Here is a 24,976-nt window from a genome sequence, read left to right on the forward strand (position 1 = left end):
TGGAATTATATTTAGACAGGCTAAGCAACCAGAAATTTCATGCAGTAGAAAATGCAAGGAATTTATTCCCTCAAATATATTTGACCATTCAGTTAAGATGATGGTTATTCTTGACCTCATGTCCATTTATTCACCTCTGATCTGTGTCAGTAATACCTTTAACCCAGATTCAACAGTCTCTTTCTACAATAAATATTTCCTGATGTCATACTTAAAATTATGTCCCTTGCTCTGATGTAGGACTCTCTTCAGATCCAAATGCAACTTCATCAACTAATGGCCTGAAGATCCCTGTCCTCAACAAATTCGAAGTGTCAAAGACAGAGTTTATCAACCATTTAAACCACGAGAACCAAGTGCTATACACATCCCCATTTCCCTATCTCAGTCACAGACATCCAGTTTGATTCACTCAACCTGACACCAAATACCCTAGTACATTGAATTATAGCAAAGACCACAGATTTAAAAATAATTAATGCACCAGTGCTTAAAACCTGTAGTTCAAAATTGGCTTGTTCTTTAAAAAAATTGCTAAGATAAAGCTGTTAAATAAAGTGCAAATATACCATACATTCTAACAATTAATTATTGGCTTACCAGTCAACTCTCAATCATCCATAAACATAGAGCTGCAGTGGTTATCAAACATAAGTCAAACAGGGTGGGAAATAAATACAGTGACACCCTGCACATAGGCTTGAATTAAAATTCTCCAGAGGAAATAGCCTCTCTCTATTAAAAATTAAAATAAAACCAGAAAATCCTAAGAACGTTCAGCAAGTCGAGGAGCAGCTGCGGAAATGGAAACAGAGGCAATGTTTCAGGTTAAAGTTTCATCAACTCTGCTTTTGTTTAAACAGATGCTGCCTGACTGGCTGAGTGTTCCTGACATTTTTCTGCTTTGGATCCCTTCATTCTTTTAGGGACATGGATTGGATCATCTGCTAAACTTCTAAACTCAAGGCAAAACAAGCTTGATGCAATCCAGTTATTTAACTTTGTTTTTTGGCCTTTAAGGGATCATGCTCGTACAGGAAACCACCACAAAGCAACAAATTTTGCGACACGTGTATGACAATAAATTCTGATTCTGAAATACAATTATATGACTGGGCCAGGCACAGAGTGTCAATTGGCTGCTTATATTTCTATTTAGAGTCACTCACGGAGTCAGAGTTCAAAAGCTCTTCAGCTGACCAAACTAGTCTAACTTGCTTGCATTATGTTCTCTCCTTTCTTATCACATACCTGTTTAATGTCTTTTAAAGGTTACAATTGTCCCTGTTTCCAAAACATCCTCTGGCAGCTGTTAGAAGAAGGAGCTCCTAAGTACCCTTTTGAACCTTTTTCCTCTCTCATCTTAAATTTATGCTGTCTAACTTTAGATTCCACAGATGATATCAAATGCAGCATCAGTTTTACAAATTTTAATTGTATCCCCCAAAGGGTCAATGCTCAATATCAATTAGATTTCAGTTATCTGAGTTTCTGGACAAATGCAATTGTCCATATATGGTCATCTCCCAGTTCGATACCCTGATTTGCCTTTCTCCTATAGAAAGCAGTTAGTGTTTCCCCACACTTAATTCCAACCGCCAGTTTCGCTTATGCAATTAGTCTGCAAATATCCTTCAGCAACTTCCTTCTCCTGCACACCAAACTTTACAAAAAATGTAATTAACCGGAAACATTAACTCCCTCCCTCACGCACTTCCCCCACAACAACAAAAAATGTTGGCCACACTGAAGAGTCCAGCAGTTTCTGTTTTTATCATCATGGCAAGTAATTTTACCTAGAAATCTTACTTTTTAAAAAAAAATTGTGGTACATATTCAAAACATCACATACAGTTTTTCTGTAAATGGAAGATTATCAGTCCCTTGTTAAAAGTGATATCTAAGCAGATAAACCAAAGATCGGAGGTTTAGGTTAGCAGTATGTTTAATTATGCCAGCCAAATACCTCAGAATTTTTTAAAATATCTGAGTATTGTAAGTATTATTCCTTCCAATACAATTTCATTTTTCAGTAACATGGCATAGATTTCATGTAATTCTTCAATCCTGAGTCAAATGATCATAGATGTAAATGTAAAAATAATACCATCTGCTATTCCACACAAGGTTATTATTACATTCTCAGGATGGATCTCAACTTTCAAGAGCACTTGAAGAAAATAGGAAATTGCAAGTGTGTAAAAACTAAATAAAATATTCCTGAAGCAACTCAAAGTTTTGCAATCAAAGAAAAATTAGAAAATTCTTACACTATTGAACAATTTTCAAAAATGAGATAACAAGAAATATTTGATTTACCATCCCATTAATTGTCACAAGTGTAACATGATTTTTAAAAAAAACAACCATACTACTATAATGAAAGCTGCTGCATTATATGAAGGCAAATTAGTCTCCATAACCTTCGTTTCAGTCATTGGCCACAAGTTGAAACTTGAGTCTGTTTGCACAAGCCACCTGCAGTAGACAGGATATTGTCAGCAATCTGCTCCCCAAAATCAATGACCCTTGCCTTGACCTCCAGTAACAGGATATACAGAAACAAGCTGCTTCAGGAACTGAAAGCCAAGGTCAGATGCACAGCAAACTCACAGCACAAGCTATCTACCCTCAACACTCACACTTGCGTTCCAGAACATTTCCGTCGCAATGGAATGACAATAAATTTTCTGCCTGCCAGCCCTATTTCATGTGAATCTGAAACATATCAAGTTATATATTTTGCTAGATTCCCGTAAATTCTATCGGACATGAATTTCACATTTTAAGATGCTGCATTATTTTAATCAATAATTAATTTGCAATTCTTTTTGGCGTTTCAACTCCGAGAATTGAATTTCTAAATGAAGATGAAGAGTTAAAATTGTAGAGCACAGAAGGAGGCCCGTTAGCACACCGTGTCTGCTTGGGTCTTTACAGGAGCTATCTAAGGAATTTCATTACTTGTTCTTTCCCTACAGTCGCTAAAATTTAGAAATATATCCAAATTTCTTTAAAGAGGAGTTTTTCCATCACCAAGGTATATAATCGGGTTGTCTGAGGAAAACTGCCAACATATTAGACGACCCATCTAAGCCTCACATATTACACTACATGGAGCGCATACAAAATAAAGCATTTTACATGTAAAAGTAAACAATTCAATTCAAAATCTGCGTATTTTTCTTCATCAACACTATGACTTCTGTAATATACCCTGCTGCTGGTGGAAACATTTTCTTTCTTCTCCAAACCTCATGACACTAAACAACTCTCCCATTAACAACTTTGAAAATAATTGTATGTCTGTTAGTTTATCCGTATAACTGAGATGCTTCATCACTGATAACATTCCACAAAATCTCCTCTGTACTCTCTCCAAAGCCAAGGCAGCTAAATTGAGACATCTAGAACTGTACACAACATCCATGACCTAATCAATAATTTATAATCATTTGATATAACTTCACTATATTTGAATTCCATGACACCTGTGCATTTGCTTTAAAACTCAGTCTGATCAACTGAAAATGAGAAAACCTCTCTACTTTTGTTCCAGGCCTTATATTAATTTTCCATGACATGACATGGCTTAAAACGATTCAAAGACAGTTCAAAAGAAACGTATACATTAAATACCAGCACGTATGAAATGCTTCCGGATACTTAAAATATCTACACTTTCTCTCACTTAAGAAATAATTAATAAAAAACCCCACAAAATTCATATATGTACCATTTTCTAACCTCCAGCCTTTCATTTGCCAGTATCTCTGAGCAATGAAGATGAAGCAAGTTTTAGAAAAAGCAGAAAAACGATTGAAATTGTTTTTTAACTCCCTCCAATGTAGGCCCCAAAAATTTAACAGCTGTCATGACCATCATTCTCCCAAAAAGTTGTACTGTTTCATGTTCAAATCATCCCCTTAGAGCAGTGACAATGTGTTATATGAAAATAAAGATTAAATTTGCACTCATTTCTCTCTTGGTTATTTTTAACATCCATGATGCCTCATGTACCACCCAAACCAAAGCTGGCCATCCAGAAACAATGAAGAAGTAACAATAGCCAGCTACAACAAGAGTATAACTGCGGTTCAAACCCATCACTTTCATCAACCACATTAAGATAGAGACAAGATGGACAACAAAAAAATCAATTGGTCCAAATGCATAAATACTATGGGTACAAAGGTAGGTCAGAAATTAGTTACCTGGTGTCCTGACACAATGAACCTCTACAACATCTACAGAGAACAAGTCAGGAAACCAATGGAAAACTCATCACTGACCTGGATGACTGCAGCTCCAACAGCTCAGAAACTTAACAAATCTAGGAGAAAACAGCTCACTTTAACTAGCACCTCATCCACCATGTCATCCACTAGTAAGTCCCATCATTGCATTATGCACATTCTGCAAATGTATTGCTTTATTTTCCCAGGCTAATCTGATAAAGCCTCTCAAGATCGTGACCACCACCAAGAAATACAAGGGCAAAAGGCACATCTTCAATCTACAGGGCACACCGTTCAACCAATCAATTGGTTTAAATCCTCTAGCTTCCTTCCCAATAGCACAATGATCAGAAAGCATACTGGTTCTACCTTGTCAAGGGTAATCAGTAAATGTTGGCTTTGTCATAGACCATAAATGAATACATACCAATAATTTCAAACCATATTCAGAAAACTCTGCGTATTAAATGACTTTGAAGACACAAAATAACATCTTCCACCCAATCTATTTTCATGCCTCATTGTCCCAGGAAACCTGCTAAGTTTATAAATGAACCTAGTGCTAAAGGCAAAACCCAAGTTTGTAGACCACCACCATTAGGGGTGAAAAGGATGCAGTAAGAGATTGACAAGAGGCCAAATCTCAAATTATGTATGTATGCGTGTGTAATATATATATAAAATATATTTTAAAAAATCACAGACATATCAAGATAAGCCTAACATCACCCCCTTGTTCTTGTGACATCTATTACCTCAGCACCAATTAACATCTAAAAAAATCAATTAAAAATTATCAATATGTATTGGATTCTGGGTAGTACTACTAAAATTCTACTCCAGCAGAAGATGTACATTCATCAGAAAAAGTTATGAAATTTGAGAGGGGCACTAAATAAAATGCTTCCACTTAATGAAGGACCTTTGCAAAGACAAAATCCACTATTTTTAATGGCACTGTAATTGTTAATTGATATGAAACAATCTTTTCAAGAAATTATCATCTCCTTCCAATTTTTTTTTAAATGATACAGGCAAATGTTACTTTTAGAAATAGCTGAGTGTGAAAAGCTCTCTTTGTAATCTGCAACTCTTCAGCCTTTGTAAGAATCTTTCTCAGGAGAGACATCATTTTTAAGCTGCTTTTTTCAATGATGCTCATGTTCTCAAGTAAACAAAAGATAAACTAAATGAAACAAAGATGCTATGATTACTGTATAATATTTCAAGCACCTACCGTCTGTCAGCTCAGGAGAATCTTCAAGTTAATAACTTGTCTGTGTAAAAATTCTATTATAATTCCTTGCTCTTGAGGCTTTCTACACAATAATATTCACTTGGTATCACTGAATTCATGAGAACATTTTTAGCAAAGTAGCAGTTAAGAATATTCCACTGCAAATGATCATGGCGGTAATCCAAACGGTTTGAGAAACTGGCCAAAAAGTCCTATAGAATCTAAAGGCAAGTCGCAGTTAAGATTGCGGAGGAATTGGTAATGATAATATATAATAACATAACATAATAATTACAGCACGGAAACAGGCCATTAGGCCCTTCTAGTCCGCACCGAACCAAACACCCCTCTCTAGTCCCACCTCCCTGCACAATGCCCATAACCTTCCATCTTCTTCTCATCCATATACCTGTCCAACCTTTTCTTAAATAATACAATTGACTCCGCCGCCACTATTTCTCCCGGAAGCTCATTCCACACAGCTACCACTCTCTGAGTAAAGAAGTTCCCCTTCATGTTACCTCTAAACCTCTGCCCCTTAATTCTTAACTCATGTCCTCTTTCTTTCAGAAATCAATAGATTCTGGTATGGTCTCAGAGTACTGGAAAATTGCAAATGTCCTCTCACTATTCTATAAGGGAAGGAAATAATAGAACAGTTACCCTGATGTCAGTGATTAGGAAGATGTTGGATTCAATGGTCAAGGATGAGGTTTCGGAGTATTTGGAGGCACATGACAAGGTTTGTTTCCCGAAAGGTAAATCTTGCTTTACCAACGTCTTGGAATTTTTTGAAAAAGTGACAAGCAGGCTAGATGTAGGGGATGCAGTGGATGTGCATTTGGATTTTCATAACACTAAGATTTGATAAAGGTGTTTAAAATTATGAGGGAGATAGAGAATAAAGGTACATAGACATTTTACATTGAGATTGGGAGAGATTCAAACAAGAGGGTTAAGGGTGAAGGGGAAGAAGTTTAGGGTAACATGAGAGGGAACTTCTTCACTCAGAGAATGGTGGGCATTACCAGGAAAGTAGATGAGGGAAGGGCTGTGGATGTTGTCTAAATGGACTTTAGTAAAGTTTTTGATGAGGTCTCACATGGGAGGTTAGTTCAGAAGATTCATCAGACACTGGGTATTCAAGGAGAGGTTGTAAACTGCATTCGAAATTGGCTGTGTAGAAGAAGACAGGGGGTGGTAGTGGATGGTTGCTTCTCAAATTGATGGCCTGTGACTAGTGGTGTGCCTCAGGGATTCATGTTAGGACCATTATTGTATGAATGATCTGGATGATAATGTGGTTAAATTGGATCAGCAAATCTGCTGATGACACGAAGAGAGGAGTCATTATGGACAGCGAGGAAAATTTTCAAAGCTTGCAGAAGGATCTGGACCAGCTAGGAGAATGGGCCAAAAAATGGCATATGGAGTTTAATGCAGACAAGTGTGAGGTGATACATTTTGGAAGGACAAGCCAAGGGAGGTGTGATATACAGTAAATGGTAGGGCACTGAGGAGTATTGGGGCGTAGAGAGATCTTGGAATACATATACATGATTCCCTGTAGGTGGCATTGCATGTGGAGAGAGTTGTAAAGAAAGCATCTTGATATCAGCCTTTATAAATCAAAGTATTGAGTATAGGAGTTGGGATGTTATGTTGAAGATGTTTAAGACATTGGTGAGGCCAAACTTGGAATATTATGTGCAGTTCTGGGCATTTAATGACAGGAAGGATATTAATAAGATTGAGAGAAGGCAGAGAAGATTTACTAGGATGTTGCTGGGTCTTCAGGTGTTGAATTATAGGAGAAGATTAAATGGGTTAGAATTTTATTCCTTGGAGCGAAGAAGAATGAGAAGAAGAATTTGCTAGAGGTTTACAAGATTTTGAGAGGTATAGACAGATTGGATGTGAATAGGCTTTTTTCTACTTAGACTTTGGGAGATAAATATGTCATAGTTTTAAGCTGAAAGGAGAAAGGTTTAGGGGGAAAATTAGGGGTACCTTCTTCACTTAGAGAAGTGAAATGTGGTGGGAGTGTGGAATGAGCTGCCATCTGATGTGGTGAATGCAGGCTCGGTCATGTGTTTTAAGAATATATTGGATAGGTACATAGATGGGAGAGGCCTGGAGGGTTATGGAATGGGAGGAGGTCAGTGGGATTAGGGAGATGATTGCTGACACAGACTAGATGGGCCAAATAGACTATTTTCTGTGCTCTAGTGTTCTATGGTTCTACAAGGCTTATATACTGGTTGATGTAATGTGGCTTTCCATCAAATACCATCAACTCAGCATTCACCAGCATATCCTCTACTACCCGCACATCTTCCCTGGCCCCCCTCTACCCCCACATGCATCAAGGGCAGAATTTGTCTTGTTCTCACCTACCATGCCACCAGACTCTGCATCCAACATATCCTCCTCGACTATTTCTACCACCTACTACATGATCCCACCACTAGACACATATTTCCTCCCCCCAAGCTTCCTCAGGGACCACTCACTCTGTGGCTCCCTTGTCCACTCCTCCCTGTCCACCAATTGTCCCCTTGGTACCCTCCCTGTGACTGCAGGAAATGCTCCACTTGCACCCACTCCTGCTCCCTCAGCAGCATTTGGGACCAAAAAGAGCCCCTCCAAGCAAAGCAACATTTCACTTGTGAATCTATATCGGAGAAACTAGACACAGTCTAGGAGATCAGTTTGTTGCGCACCTTGGCTCTGTCCGCCGCAATAGTGTGGATCTCCCAGTGGCCACCCATTTCAATTCTCAATCCCTTTCCCTTGCTGACATGTCTGTGCATGGTCTCATGCACTGCCAGACTGAGACCACCTGTAAATTGGAGGAACAACACCTCTTCTTCCGACTGGGCACCCTCCAAATGGATGGCAATAATATCAACTTCTTTGGCTTTTGTTAAACAACCACCCCCTGCTTCTCCCGTCATCTCTCCATTCCCTGTCTACTTTCACACAGACATGATAAATTCTACCTAGTCCCTTATCATATCCTATTAACTCCTTTTATTGGTCTGGAATCCTCCTCCATTGTTCGTATTCTGAGACTTACTGATTTACCCTGCTCCTGTTTTTTTCAGATTTTTCCTTGAAGAAAGGCTCAGGACCGAAACATTGGCAACATATTTTTGTAAGTCTTATAAATTCTGATATGACCTGCTGACTTCCTTGAGCATTTTGGCATTTTTACTTATGTTCTGGTTGGCTCCCAGTTTCAAGTGGTGTTCCACAGGGTCAGTGTTGGGGCCTGATCTTTTTATGTTGTATATTAATGGTTTGGGTGATGGAATAAGTGGCTTAGAAACCGAGATTGCAGATGATTCGAAACAGATAAGAGTTGAGGAAACAGGGAGAATACAGAAGGACTAAAGACAGATTAGGAGAAGTGGAAAATGAAATACAATGTCATAAAGTGGACAGTATGCACTGTGTTAAAATAAATGGGAAGACTATTTTCTAAATGGAGAGAAAATTGAAAATATCCAGATGCAAAGGGACCTGGGAGCCCTCATGCAGGATAGTCTAAAGGTAAACTTGCATGTTGAGATGGTGGTGAAGGAGGCAAATGCAATGGAACATAGGAACATAGGAAGTAGGAACAGGAGTAGGCCAAAAATGGCCCATCGAACCTGCTCCGCCTTTCAATACGATCATGGCTGATCTAATTTGTGACCTAACTCCACCTACCTGCCTTCTCCCCATATCCCCCAATGCTGGCATTCATTTCAAGAGGAATAAATATAAGAGCAAAAATGTGATGTTGAGTCCTTATGAAGCACTGGTGAGACCTCACGGAGTATTATGAACAGCTTAGGGCTCTTCATTTAAGAAAGGATGTACTTTGTTGAAGAGGGTTCAGAGGAGGTTCACAAGGATAATTCTGGGAATGAAAAGGTTATCAAATGAGGAGGATTTGAGAGCTCTTGGCCTGGACTCTTTGGAATTTAGGAGAATGAGTGTGAATCTCACTGAAACATCTACAGTATATAGTTGATGTAGAAAGTTTGTTTCCCATGAGGACAAGAGGGCACAACAGAGATGCAGAGGAATTTCTTCAGCCAGAGGGTGGTAAATCTGTGGAATTTATGCTACAGGAAGTTGTAGAGGCCAGTTTACTGGGTGTATTTAAGGCAGAGATTGATAGATTCTTGATTAGCCAGGGCATCAAAGGTAATGGGGAAAGGGCTGGGAAGTGGGGTTGAGTAGGAAAATGGAACGGCTCATGATAAATGGTGGGGCAGACTCAATGGGCTGAACAGCCTATTTTTGATCCAGTGTCTTATGGTTTTATGGTCTAATTCATGCTGAAAAAACATTTTCAAAAATTCAGTTGAACACAAATTGCAATGAAAAACGGAGCACTTGTTAAAATGTGGGTAAGCTGGATCTTGCATTTACAGTCATCAACTGCTTAGAGATACTTTAACTACTTATGTCCAGTTACCATTTTAAAAGAAGAAATAAGGCAGCCAATTTGTGCCACAACCACTCAGTTTGTTGAGAAATAAATATTCTCCAAGAAACCGCTGAGAAAAACAAGCAACTTTTTTTTTCCTCATGGGAGTGCAGGCATGAGCTTCATTTAAGTCTCAGTAAAAATGGCACTTTCTACACTGCAGGGGACCCTCAATTCTAATCTGTAAGCGGCTATCATTTGATCCTATCTTGAGCAAGATCAAGCTCCTTCCTTCTGACTTGCAGACAAGACCCTTGTCTAACACCGAGGTGGTGGTGATTAAAATCTATGTTAAAATGAAGAAACTGAAGAAGCTGGAAATTTGAAGCAAACAAAAAATATTGGAAAATGTTGGAGCACCTCTGGAAAGAGAAACAGAGTAAATCTTTGAAGGGGCAAGGACACTTTATCAGGCTGTAGGGATCACCAAACTGAACTGTTACCTCGGTTTCTCTTTTTTTCAGATGCTGCTGGACCTATTTCCAGTTTTTTCTGCTTTTATGTAATGGTCACTAACATTTGGCCTGGAAGTCAGCCTGAAGAAAACTGAGGTCCTCCGTCAGCCAGCTCCCCACCATGACTACCAAGCTCCCCCCCACCCACCCACCAACATCTTCATCGGGCACACAAAACTCAAAACTGTCAACCAGTTTACCTATCTCGGCTGCACCATTTCATCAGATGCAAGGATCGACAACGAGAAAGACAACAGACTCACCAAGGCAAATAGCGCCTTTGGAAGACTACACAAAAGAGTCTGGAAAAACAACCAACTGAAAAACCTCACAAAGATTAGCGTATACAGAGCCGTTGTCATACCCACACTCCTGTTCGGCTCCGAATCACGGGTCCTCTACCGGCATCATCTACGGCTCCTAGAACGCTTCCACCAATGTTGTCTTCGCTCCATCCTCAACATTCATTGGAGCGACTTCATCTCCAACATCGAAGTACTCGAGATGGCAGAGGCCGACAGCATCGAATCCACGATGCTGAAGATCCAACTGCGCTGGGTAGGTCACGTCTCCAGAATGGAGGACCATCGCCTTCCCAAGATCGTGTTATATGGCAAGCTCTCCACTGGCCACCGAGACAGAGGTGCACCAAAGAAGAGGTACAAGGACTGCCTAAAAAAATCTCTTGGTGCCTGCCACATTGACCACCGCCAGTGGGCTGATATCGCCTCAAACCATGCATCTTGGTGCCTCTCAGTTCGGTGGGCAGCAACCTCCTTTGAAGAAGACTGCAGAGCCCACCTCACTCTCAAAAGACAAAGGAGGAAAAACCCAACACCCAACCCCAACCAACCAATTTTCCCTTGCAACCGCTGCAACCGTGTCTGCCTATCCCGCATCGGACTTGTCAGCCACAAACGAGCCTGCAGCTGACGTGGACATTACCCCTCCATTAATCTTCGTCTGCAAAGCCAAGCCAAAGAAAAGAACTAACATCTGTAAACACTGTGCAAGGTGGAATCTAAATGCATGAATGGGGTGCCACTAAAATGTGTTTTGGATTCTATCAGTTTTACACTCAAAACTAAGGAGCTGACAGTTGCCTTTAGGAAAGGAAAGCCAGAGATATACAATCCAATGGGAGATCAGAAGTCGAGAGGGTGAGCAACTTTAGGTTCATGGGCGTTACTATCTCGGAGGATCTTTCCTGGACCCAACACACCAAATGGCTTCATGCAGAAAACACATCAGTGCTTCCACTTCCTCAGGAGTTTGTGGAGGTTTGGTATGACGCCAGTGAGGCGGGCTGAGCTATTCCACAAGCAAACTGGGTTACTGAGCTGAGGACTTGCAAGGGGCAGTGAGCCCTCATGTATTGGGCACGGTTTCAGCCCTCGGGGCTGTTGTCATTTCCGTCCCGGGAGTCGCCAGTGTCAACTGGGTTACTGAGCTGAGGACTTGCAAGGGGCAGTGAGCCCTCATGTATTGGGCACGGTTTCAGCCCTCGGGGCTGTTGTCATTTCCGTCCCGGGAGTCGCCAGTGTCATTGGGAACTGGGAGATATAAACATGCGCACAAGTTCGATTAAAATCAGTTGGTCTAGCTCACTCATGGCTGACGGTGTGGTTTGTTTGCTGCACCTCCTCGTGACCACACCAGAAAACCTGGCAAATTTCTACAGGGGTAAGATGGAAAGAATGTTGACCAGCTGAATCACATTCTGGTATAGGGACACCAATGCCACTGAGTGTAAAGTCCTCCAAAAGCTAGTGGACACAGGCCAGGACATCACAGGCAAAACCTCCCCACTACTGAGAACATCTACAGGGTACACTGCTGACAGAGGGCAACATCAATCCCACCCAGCACACGCTCTGTTCTCGCTGATGCCATCAGGAAAGAGGTGTAGGTGCCACAAAACTCGCACCACCAGGTTCAGGAACAGCTGCTACCCCTCCACCATCAGAATCCTCAACGACAAAATCAATCAGAGGCTCATGTAGGGTCTTTTACTTGTGTACTTTATTGATTTTTTTTGGTCTCTCTGTATTGCAATTTGTTTACATTTGTTATCTGTTTACAGTTCTTTTACTTGTCTTCATGTTTACGCTGCGTACAGTTTATTTTTTGCCAGACCTGCAGGAAAAAGGAATCTCGGGCTTGTATGTGGTGTATTGTATGTACTCCGACAGTAAATCTGAAATCTGAGTTATTGTTTAATCAAGAAAAGTACCTACTCATCACATTTCTTAACTGCACAAATCACATCCACGAAGGTTAGAGTTAAACAAGAAAGACTGTGGATGATGAAGTCTAATGCAATACACAAACATGAGTGAGCAACAGGTATAGGCAAGGTCGCCTGCCTGTTGTGGCTTATACAGACGAAGGGCCCAGGCTCACAATGTTGGTTGCCTTTTACTTCCGATGGATGTTGCGGGACTTGCTTAGTTTCTCCAGCACGTGTCTGCATTGCATCAGCAAAGGTTTTCATCTTCATTTGTTTTCCAGGTCATTTTCAAAGGCTTGGAAGTCATTACATAGGAACATAGGAAGTAGGAACAGGAGTAGGCCAAAAATGGCCCATCGAGCCTGCTCCTCCATTCAATACGATCATGGCTGATCTAATTTATGACCTAACTCCACCTACCTGCCTTCTCCCCATATCCCCTAATTCCTCTATCATGTAAAAATTTATCTAACCAAATTTTAAATATGTTTAATGAGGCAGCCTCAACCACTTCCCTGGTTAGAGAATTCCAAACATTCACTACTCTCTGGGAAAAACTATTTTTCGTCATCTCTGTCCTAAATCAACTCCCCCGAATCTTGAGACTGTGTCCTCTTGTTTTAGTTTCCCCAGCCAGCTCAAAAAACCTTCCTACATCTATCCTATCCATACCCTTCATAATCCTATATGTTTCTATAAGATCTCCTCTCATTCTTCTGAACTCGAGCGAATACAATCCTAGATGATTTAATCTTTCATCATAAGTCAACCCCTTCATCCCAGGGATCAACCTAGTAAACCTCTGGACCGTCTCCAAAGCCAGTATATCCTTCCTCAAATATGGAGACCAGAACTGGACACAGTACTCCAGGTGCAGTCTCACCAGTACCTTATACAGTTGCAACATTACCTCCCTACTCCTGAATTCAATTCCTCTAGCGATGAAGGCCAACATTCCATTTGCCTTCTTAATCACCTGCTGCACCTGCAACCTAACTTTTTGCGATTCATGCACAAGCACTCCCAAGTCCCTCTGCACAACAGCATGCTGTAGTTTTGCACCCTTTAAATAATATTCAGCTCTTTTATTTTTCTTGCCAAAGTGGATAACCTCACACTTACTAACATTGTACTCCATCTGCCAGACCTTCGCCCACTCATCCAGCTTAACTATATCCCTCTGCAGACTCTCCACATCCTCATTACAATTTGCTCTTCCACTCAATTTGGAGTCATCCGCAAACTTGGCTACACCACATTTTGTCCCCTCCTCCAAGTCATCAATGTAAATGATGAACAGTTGTGGGCCTAACACTGACCCCTGCGGCACCCCACTTACCACTCTCTGCCAACCTGAAAAACTCTCATTTATCCCGCCTCTCTGCCTCCTGTCAGACAACCAATTTTCAATCCAGGCCAATATACTTCCCCGGACTCCACTTTCCTGTAACTTACTGATAAGTCTCTTGTGCGGCACCTTATCAAACGTTTTCTGGAAATCCAAATATACAACATCAACCTGTTCCCCTCTATCCACCGCACCCATTATATCCTCAAAGATTCTTAATAGCATATGAAAATATATGAAAGTAGCAAGAAAAATCAAAAGAATAAGCCCTCGTCTTCTCCACCATTGAATAAGAGCATGGGTGATATGATTGTAACCTCAACTTCACAATCCAAAAAAACCTGTGCAGCTTCTCATCCATAGAACATTGCAGCACACAAAACAGGCCTTTCGGCCCTTCTAATCTGTGCCAAACTTTTATTCACCCTACTCCTACTGACCTGCTCCCAGTCCATAGCCCTCCATACCCCTTCCATCCATGTATCTGGTCTCAGATTCTCTGAATTGTTTCCAAAGCATTTACATTTGTCCTTAAAATACTGTACAAAGTACTCCAGATGCTTTGCCCCATATAAATGGATAACCTCCATGGGGCAGCCCAGTTGGCATAGGGAAGGCCTGGTTGGTGTAGCAGTTAGCGCAAAGCCTTTATAGCGCCAGTGATTCGAATCCCGCGTTCTTCCTGTGTCTGCACGGGTTTTCTCCAGGGGCTCTGGTTTCCTCCCACCGTTCAAAACGTACTGGAGTGTAGGTCAATGGGTTGAAAATTGGGTGGCACAGACTCATTTGCTGAAATGGGCCTCTTTCTGTGCTGTACGTCTCAAAAAACTTTGAATTTAAAAAAAATGTGTAATTGTGCATTCAATATCCCTCGACAAAGCATAATACCATTTAGCTTCCCTAATAACCCACTATTTCTGCACACTGGTAATAATTGGTCTTTTGCAAATTATACACAGGCAGTACCTGCATTACATAAAGGTTCCATTCTGAAGGCCCATGCATAAATTGAACTTCCCTTAAGTCAGCAATAAACAACGTCACCCAAAACAAAAAGAGATGTAGACATTACATTCTGATGTATGGACTGTAAAGACAAAATACCTTGACAGTAAATTTTGTTTGACGTAAAAGTTTAATGATCATTAATTGATTCAATGAATTAAAAATCGTCTACATAATGAGCCACAGACACTAGTTCACTTCCTATTTTCTTGCTCTATTTATTTATTTTTGAGATGTGCTTTATAGTTATATTTGCATTGTGACGCTGCAGAAAAACAACAAATTTCATGACGTTCAGGGCAATAAATTCTGATTCCAGGATGGTTACATTTCAAAATCAGTGAATGGTGCGGACTCGAAAGGCCAACATGGCCTGTTTCCGCTCCGTAAATGGTTACATGGTTATGGTTGTATTGTGGTGGTGAGTCTCTCAGCTACTTCTGATTCCTGGCTTAACTGATGGTTGGACTAAGGATTTCTATGGGGATGTTTTGATTGTTTTTTCACCCAGGGAAGAAATAATCAAATTATTTTCTGTGGAATGATGGTATTTCATTTTCTCCTGTTGTGTTGGCAAAGAATAGTACAGGACTCACAGTGTCTTCAGATTTCTAATATGCTAGATGACTGTTATTTTCAGTGTTCACTTAGTTTCTGCTTTGGAAGAAAAATGTTGTGCCCTTTTTAGGTTTCAGTGAGCTTTTTTTCAAAAATAATAGCAGCAAAAATTATTTATGACATGGAAAGATTTATGTAAAATTGAATCTCTGCAAGTCAAAGCTACCATACACACATAGTGTGTATGCATTGCAAACCCAGATTCCTCTACAATCTCTGGGATTTTATACAACATGTATTGTCTTTACTTTTTGCTTCTGAAATGGAAAAACATCACATTTTTCTTCATGTGCCAGAACTTTAGCTACTTAATAAATCTATTTGTATCCCCTTGCAGCTTCCTCATTCCCCATTCACAACTTGCTTTCCTGAAGTCCTTGAAGAGATAAATGATGCTGACCAGTAGAGCACCAATATTAGAGTCAAGAAAGATTGTAGATGCTGGAACCTGGAGTGGAACACAATCTGCGGTTGGAACTCTGCGGATAGAGCACTATTAGTGGGAGAAAATGAAATGCTGACATTTTGGGCCAGAAGCCTTCAGCAAGACTTATTAGTCTTGAAGGGTTCTCACCAAAATATTGACAATATTTCTCCCTCCACTAGCCTAATATTTGAATAAATTCAAATACTGGAAACTTGAAAGCAAAATGCAAATAAATCAAGAAATGTAAGTGTACATGAATTTGAAAGTTGATTTTTTAGTATCAATTGAAAGAATGAAGTAAATTACATTTTAGAACTGATGTGGAAAGCACAGCTGCCTCCATTTGCCTGTTTTCCACACTGAAACAGAGGACAAATTTCTAAGACACCACAATAAAATACGAAATCGAACTCGACTCAAATTGGTTCACGTTTTTAAAAATTTCTCAATGATTAGAGAGAGCAGGGCTCTGAGATGCAGAGGGATACAAGTGTCCTTGTACATGATTCACTAATGGCTCAGATGGAGGTACAGCCAGTAATTAAATTAATGGAATGTTATTTGCTCTGCAGGTAACTGAATGGAAAAGTAGTCATATATGACATAAGTTAGATTGTATCTAGAGCACTGAGTAGTACAGTCTCCTTCCTTGAGGAAAATTGTAAATGTATTGCAAGCACTTCACAAAAGATTTATAAAACATGAATATGGAATGGGCAGATGGTCATCAAGAATGATAGGCAAGACGTGCATCTGCTGGAGTTCAAAAGACAGAGAGAAATTGATTGATGTTTATGAGATCCTGTGGGTATTTGACAAGGTAAATGTAGAAAAGATGCTTCCTCTGTGAGAGAACCGGGGCCACTCTCTAAAAATAAGAGTGCCCATTTAGTACAGAGAGAGGGCAAATCTTTTCCCTCAGAAGGCCAACTTCCTGAAAGACAGTGACAGAATTGTCTTTGAATACTTTCAAGTGAGAAGCAGGAAGCTTCATTTGAAAACCAAACATTAATCTATGACAATGAAAACAAACAGAATTTTAGATAATGCACAGCTTATAATGTACATATATTAAAAAAAAATATATATATATATAAATAAATGTGTGTGTGTGTGTGTATATATATATATATATATATATTTATATAGCGACGACACCAGTAGAGATAATAAATGAATATACCAGACACAGTGTTAGTCAGAAAAGACATTCTATTTGAAATTGCCTCCTCTTTTAAATCCCTACCGGCCCGGACACCCAGAACTGGCAGTGACATCAGCCCATGCCTGACACTCATCTGCAGGTGTATCTTAAAAGTAAAGGTGACGGAAGCCCTGCGCCACCTTGAAGGCATGTAACCGATTCTCCAGTGCGCCGCGACCTAGCCTGCAGCGCCGCACGTTCCCACACCCCCCCCCTCCCCCGCCCCGGCCAGGTGAGTGAGCACCAACCAGGCCCACGGCACTGCACAGCCGCTCGGTGAGTGGCACGAGTGATGGTTCAGCCCAATGTGCTATGCGGCCTCTTGACCCACTACACCATCCCCTCCCTCATCCTAGAATCATTCCCCAAAAGAGATGAACTGGCTGCACGCATCTTAGGCGGATGCCCTTATCTCCTTGGCTAGGGGCAGTGAATAGTAGTAGGGTCCACATGTGCTGGTTTAAGTCCGTCTATACTAAATAGTTGAGAATGTCTCCCAATGTCAAAAATGTACACAACCCTATCCCTTTTGATCACATCTTTCCATTTTTTCCCCAATGGTGTTCCTGGGGCCTGTCTATGCACAAACACAAAGCCAGTGTCAAGGAGGGGTGGAGGCACAAGCTGCTTGGAGTTTCCATACCACTTGATTGGAATCAGTTTTCTTAATGCAACGTAGTGTCAAAGCTGCTGAAGCTCGTCCAGGTCAGAAGGGCAGGAGTTGGACGAGAAGTGAACGTCACCTGGAAACGAGAGAATTGAACCATAAACCATTTCTGTGGACGACGCTGGCATGTCTTCCTTCGGGACGGTTCACACTCCCAGCGCAACCCATGGCAACTCATTTACCCAGTTGGGCTTTGAGTGCAGTCTTGAGTTGCCAGTGGAAATGCTCCATAAGACTATTGGACTGCGGGAGGTACACTGTAGTGTGATGCAGTTGTGTGCCACGTAAGCGCGCAAGGCAATCCATAATGCGGAGGTGAATTGCGCTCCACAGTCTGAGGTGACGTGTGTGGGAACTCCGAATCTTGAGATCCAGTTGGCAATGAACACTCTGGTGCATGTCTTAGTGTTGCTGGGTGGCAATGGGATGGCCTCTGGCCATCACATGAATCGGTCTATGACTGTGAGAATGTATCTCATGTTCTTAGACGCTGGCAGGTGTTCAACCAGGTCTATATACACATGCTCAAAACATTGGCGCATTGCTGGGAAAGACTGGAGAGGTGCCTTAGTGTGCCACTGTATATTGGAAGTTTGGCAGTGGGTATGCATCCGGGCCTACTGCACAACGTCTTTCTTAAACCCATGCCATACATACTTAGTTGCCATTAGCTTCTCTGTTGCTCTGATGAGGGATGGGACAGGTTGTGAAATTCATCAAAACGATGCCGTCTCCAAGTTACGGGAAATACTGGCCTGGGCTAGTCCATAGACATGTCACAAAGCAAACATCTCTAGTTGTGGTGCCACATGTTGTAATGGCAATTCTGTACGTCTCAACATCTGGGTCTACGGCTTACGCACACGGCAAGTCAGGGATATCAATGCCACCCTGTATACGATGCACTGCTGGCCTGGACTGCGCGTTAGTGACCAGATTGCTTTTTCCTGAAACATGATGCACATCTGTAATGAACTCAGAAATGTACGACAAGTGGTGCTGCTGCCTGGCCAACCACATGTCCAATATCTTGGTAAAGGCTAAAGTGAGTGGCTTATGGTTTGTGAAATCGGTGAAATGATGGTCCTCCAAAACATATCGGAAGTGTTGTGTGACCAACAGCTCTCAATCTAATGCACTGTACTTCATTTCCGTTGGCCATAGGTGGCGGCAAAAGAAAGCCAGGGGTTGCCAATGACCATTGACGGACTGTTCGAGAACTAAGCCCACTGCTGTATCAGAAGTGTCTGTGGTGAGTGCCAGGGCTGCGGTGGGATTAGGATTCATGAGCATTGCTGTATTAGCCAGAGCATCTTTGGCGGCTGTGAACACAAACTCTGCCTCTGTGATCCAAATAAATTCTTTGATATTTGTGGTGAGGAGTTGAAATAGCAGCTGCTGGAATGAAACAGTGATAGAAATTCACCATGCCCAAAAATTTATGCACTTCCTTAACCATGGTAAGTTTCTGGAAAGTAGGTACGGCATCCACTTTGGTGGATAAGGGAAACAAATCTTCTGCCGTGACCTTGTGCCTTAGGAAATTGATGGTCGTTCTGCCACACTAGCATTTTCTGGAGTTAACGGTAAATCCAAGTTCATCTACCCATTGGAACAGGCGGCGTAAGTGCAGTTGGTAATTTTGCTCATTTTGACTGGCATTGAAGATGTCATCTAAGTATATGTATGCGAATTCTAAATCCCTGCTCAGTGTCCATAAGACGCTGGAAAGGTTGAGCAGCATTCTTCAAACCAAATGGCATCCTGAGGAATTCACAAAAAAAAGGAGTAATAATTGCCATTTTGGGAATGTCATCTGGATGGACTGCAATTTGACGAGGTCGACCTTGAAAAAGACACACAATTGTGCGGGGGGGGGAGGGGGGCAGCAAAATTCTGTATGTGCGGAATAGGGTATCTGTCAGGCGTAGTTATAGCATTGAGCCTGCAGTTATCACCATAGGATCTCCACCCACTGGTGTTCTTAGGCACTATGGTTAAGGAAGTGCATAAATTTTTGGGCATGTTGGAATGCCAAAAGATACACAATTCCTCCATGGCAGTAAATTCTGCCTCAGTCTGCTATAGTTTATCTGTCGGGAGACGATGAGCCCTGGCGTAAATCGCCGGGCCCGAGGTCTCAACATCATGGGACATGCCATGGGCTGTTGTCGAGGAAATTTGTTGAGCAAGGCAGCATAGATCTCAATGAGCAGGGCGTGCACCCCAAGTAGGGAGACTCATCGTTTGCTGCTTATCAAAGGGTATGTTTGGAAAGTCGTGGCATTGACGAGGGTCTTTCACTTAACATCAACTAGCAGGTCGTGGGCCCGGAGGAAATCTACACCCAAGATGGGCTGTGCGACGGAAGCCAAAATAAAATTCCAATGGAACACTGCCTCTCCTATCTTAATTGTGATGTGTCGCGTGTCAAATCTGTGAATAGAAATCCCATTCACAGCTTCAAGGGCAAGTCCCTGTCGCTTATGCATCTTTTCAAAATTTGTTGGTGGGTGCAAACTGAGCTCAGCGTCTGTGGCCACAAGAAATTTGTGCTTAAAGGCGTCATCATGAAGATAAAGGAGGCCAATAATTGTGCCAGCTGTCAAGGCCATTACTTGCAGCTGGCTTTGTTGTTTCCCGACAACATTTCAGGCCTGCAAATTCTGCCGTGGTACCCACACGGGGGCATGCATTTATGGGCATTTTTTCCCCAATGGTGGTGGTAAAAACACCATTCTTGGCACCTTTCTGTACGTTCGTCCCTTTTTGTTTGAACCAGAGCTACTGGGGGGGTGCGCAGGGCACGGGAGATGTCTCTGTATGTGGGCAGACGTGTGGTAGAATTTGTCAGCCTTCCAGGTCACGTCACAGGGGCAGCTGAAATCCATGTTTTCTATTGGAATGGAGACGTGACCCGGGAGCTTCACCAGGAATAAGGACTCATAAAGAAAGCAATTAGAATGACTGTCTGCTAGCCTGAGAATTTCATTCATTAAATCGGACAGATTCCTGTCGCCTAGCCCTTCCACATTCAAAAGCTGTATGCCCCATTTGTACCTGGTTAATACCAAGGTGTCAGGGGGAACTGCCAGATACCTGGTGGACTGGATTTCTGCTGGGGAGTGGGGGGGGGTTCCAATGAATTCACTTACTTTAGCTGCTATAGTGGCGTCCAGTGCCCCGATAACATGCCAGAATTTTGTGTCTTCAGCTGTTATTCCACGAAGGCGGAACTGGGTCTCAGCCTGGTTCAGCCACACTTGAGGCTGGTGGGCCCAGAAAGGGAGCAAATGAACGCCTACTGCGTTAACTGCAGCTGTGGCAGCAGCTGCCTGTTGCTGCATCCATGTCGACGGGGGATTCAAGCTTTTGCTGAATCTTTCAGTCGGGGTCACCAATTGTAGCGACTACTCCAGTAGAGCTACTAAATCAATTCACCAGACACAGTGTTAGTCAGCAAAGACACTTTATTTGAATTTACCTCCTCTTTTAAATCCCTCCTAGCCCAGAGACATGGAACCAGAAGTGACATCACCACGTGCATGCCACTCACCTGCAGTGCACATCTTAAAATAAAGACGACAGGAGTCCCGCACCATCTTGAAGGTGCATACCCAATTCTCCAGTGTGCCGCAATCCAGCCCGCAGTGCCGCATGTGCCACCCCCCCCGCCCCCGGCCAGATGAGTGAGGTGCGACCAGGCCCACTCGGCGAACCACATGGGCAATGGTAGAGCCCACTGCACTATGCAGCTGCCCCTGCAGCCATGAAAAATGGGGAAGTGCTTAACTGGGGAAGGGCTAATTATGAAGGGATGAGGCAGGAACTAGCGAGAGAAAATTGGAAACAGATGTTCAAGGGTGAAAACACAGAAGTAATGTGGAGGACGTTTAGGGACCACTTGTACTGGGTTCAGGATAGGTTTGCCCCACTGGAACAAGGGAAAGATGGCAGGAAAACGGAACTATGGTTGACGAAACAAGTGAGGCAATCAGTCAAGAGGAAGAGGGAAGCACATGTAAGATATAGGAAGCAGGAAGGGCTGATGAGAAATATATGGTGGTCAGGAAGGAGCTTAAGAAAGGTCTTAAGTGAGATCGAAGGGGGTCATGAGAAGGCTTTTCATGTAGGATTAAGGAGAACCACAAGGCGCCCTATGCATATATGAAGAACAGAAGGATGATGAGAATGAAGGTGGAGCTGCTAAAGGACAGAGGAGGTAATATGTGCCTGGAGGTAAAGGAGGTTGGGGTGGTCCCAAATTAATACTTTGCTTCACAAGAGAAAAGGAGCTTGATTAAGGTGAGGACGAAACAGAATAGGGTTGTGTGCTGGACAATGTGGAGATTAAGGAACAAGTAGTGATGGATCTACTTTAAAACATCAAGATTGATCAATCCCTGGGCCAGATCCAATATACCCCAGGTTGTTGTGGGAAGTTAAATCTGGGAGATACCGGAGGATTGTAGAATGGCAAACATAGTCCCCTTGTTTAAAAAAATGTAATAGGGAGAATCTAGGAAATTATAGGCCAGTGAGTCTTACGTCAGTGGTGTGCAAACTATTGGAGAGGATTCTTAAGGATAGGATCTATGAGAATTTTGGGAAGTACAATCAACTCAAGGATAGTCAGCATGGCTTTGTGAAGAGAAGGTCATGCCTCATGACCCTAATTTAGTTTTTTGAGGAGGTAACAAAATAAATTGATGAGGGTAGGATGGTAGATGTGGTCTACATGGATTTTAGCAAGGCATTTGACAAGGTCCCCTATGAGAGACTCATCAAGAAAGTCATGAGGCATGGAATCATGGCCGTGTGGATAAAAAAATTGGCTTACAGGAAGAAAGCAGAGAGTAGTGGTGGAAGGAAAATATTCTGCCTAGCGGTCGGTAACCAGTGGAGTGCCACAAGGATCTGTTCAGGGTCCACTGCTCTTTGTGATTTTTATGTGGCCTGGATAAAGAGGCAGAAGGATACGTCAGTAAGTTTGTGGATGACACGAAGGTTAGGAGTTGTGGATGGAGCTGAAGGTTATCTGGATTGAATTCCATCTGCCACTTTTCTGCCCAACTCTGAATACTGTTTATATCCTCTTGGAGTTGGGCAGAAAAGTGGCAGATGGAATTCAATCCAGATTAGTGTGAGGTGATGCATTTTGGAAGGACTGAGTACAGGGTTAATGGTCAGTTACTTAAGAGTGTGGATGAACAGAGGGACCTTGAAGTTCAAATCCATACATCCCTTAACGACACCGCACAGGTTGATAGGATGGTTAAGAAGGCCAATGGGATGTTGGGCTTCATTAATAGGGGGATTTGAGTTCAGGAGTAGGGAGGTCATGTTGCAACTCTACAAATCTGTGGTGAGACCGCACTTAAGAGTATTATGTTTAGTTCTGGTCACCTTATTATAGGAAGGATGTAGAATCTATGGAGCAGGTGCAAAGAAGATTTACCAGGATGTTGCCTGGGGAAAACAAGTCTTATGAAGCTAGGTTAGGAACTGGGACTTTTCTCTTTGGAGAGTAGAAGGATGAGAGGAAACTTGATAGAGGTCTACAAGATTATGAGTGGCATAGATCGGGTGGTCAGCCAGCACCTGTTTCCCAGGGTAGGAATAGCAAACACCAGAGGACATATGTACAAAGTGAAGGGAGGGAGATTTAGCGGAGACATCAGGTGTAAGTTTTTTTTTAACAAAGAGAGTTGTAGGTGCTTGGAATGCCTTGCCAGGGATGGAGGTGGAGGCTGAAACATTAGGGGCATTTAAGAGACTCTTGGATAAGCATATGGATGGAAGAAAAATAAAGGGCTATGGGGTAGAGTGGGCTTAGTATTTTTTACAAGAAATGCATGGATTGGCACAACATCGAGGGCCTGTACTGTCCTGCAGTGTTCTATGAAGAATGAACACCAATGCCTCTACTTTCTAAGGAGATTTGACATCAAACTTCAGCAGGTGCACTGTGGAAAGTATACAGATGGCTAGGTTCACTACCTGGTTTGGAAACTCGAGCTCTGGGAACATTGAAGACTGCATAAAGTGGCATACCTAGCCAAATAGCACCAACCTTTCATCCATTAAAGACATTTATGTAAGATCCTGCCTCAAGAGGGCAGCCAACATCATGAAGGATTCCCCATTACCATAGTGATAATCTTTTCTCACTGCTACCTTCAAGAAGGAGGTACAGGAGACTTCAGTCCAGCACCTCTAAAGTTCAAGAACATCTTTTATTCAATAGGTTTGCAGAGTAGGTCTCAAAAGCACCCCTTTAACTAACTTTGTCACAATGTCAATAAGTTCTTTGTGAGTTTATGAGCTTACACAAATCCAAATTAGACATTGCCGTTTTGACTGGAATGATTAAATCCATCCTCATCGTGTCAGCTAATGTTCATTCACATGAATCAAATTTGGTGTCAACTAAAGCAAATTATATTTTACTGTTATTTTATAAATTCTATTGCTGTTTTCTTCAAATGATCTCATGATAAGATGAGCTTTCTTCCACCAAAATAACTTCAAAAAAGACCTGTTTCTGTGCCGTTTTGGTCTTCCCATTTCACCTTTTTTCAAATGCTGTGTAACAAAAAAACTGTCAGCCACATCCTGCTGGTCTAGATTTGAACCAAAATAGACACCTGAAATTTCAATGCAGGCCTCCCTTTGTGCTTCTCAGTTCAGTTAAAGGAGGTTGACAGGAAAGAAATTGGCCAACACTGCCCACTAAGATAAAGGCCCTATTCTTAGTCAGCAGCTCAGCCACGAAAATGGTATATAGGACAAACACGTTAATCCAGCTGTGGAGTGCACTAACCTCCAGGAAAATGCCACAACCAAATGTTAGGAAAAAATGTTTTCATAACTGGCACCTATATTTTTTCCAAAAACTAATAGATCTGACTAAATACACAACTGAAAATTGATTTTAAAAAGAATCAGAAATTGGATATGAAATCACAATATAAAGAATTCTAACCCTACCTCTCAACCTACTCACATCTTATTCCTGTAGAAGAATAATAAAAGAACTTTTCAAATCGTTCAATCCCTTGCTC

The 24,976-nt window shown here is 41.9% G+C and overlaps 1 protein-coding gene across 7 annotated transcripts in view; it reads right to left on the bottom strand.

Moving 5' to 3' along the window:
* Positions 1–24,976, bottom strand: part of LOC138757126 (transcription factor 4-like) — a 664,743-nt gene that overhangs the window by 297,849 nt on the left and 341,918 nt on the right. The window contains exon 1 of one of the 7 annotated variants that reach the window (XM_069923941.1): positions 2,320–2,385. The exons of the other annotated variants lie outside the window; for them this stretch is intronic. Coding sequence (XP_069780042.1) covers positions 2,320–2,370 — 51 coding nt within the window. The 5' untranslated portion in view covers positions 2,371–2,385. Of the gene's footprint in view, positions 1–2,319; positions 2,386–24,976 lie in introns of those variants that run through there. 7 annotated transcript variants of the gene reach the window in all.

The sequence above is a fragment of the Narcine bancroftii genome, chromosome 3 (genome assembly GCF_036971445.1).
Source record: "Narcine bancroftii isolate sNarBan1 chromosome 3, sNarBan1.hap1, whole genome shotgun sequence".
Taxonomy (NCBI): domain Eukaryota; kingdom Metazoa; phylum Chordata; class Chondrichthyes; order Torpediniformes; family Narcinidae; genus Narcine; species Narcine bancroftii.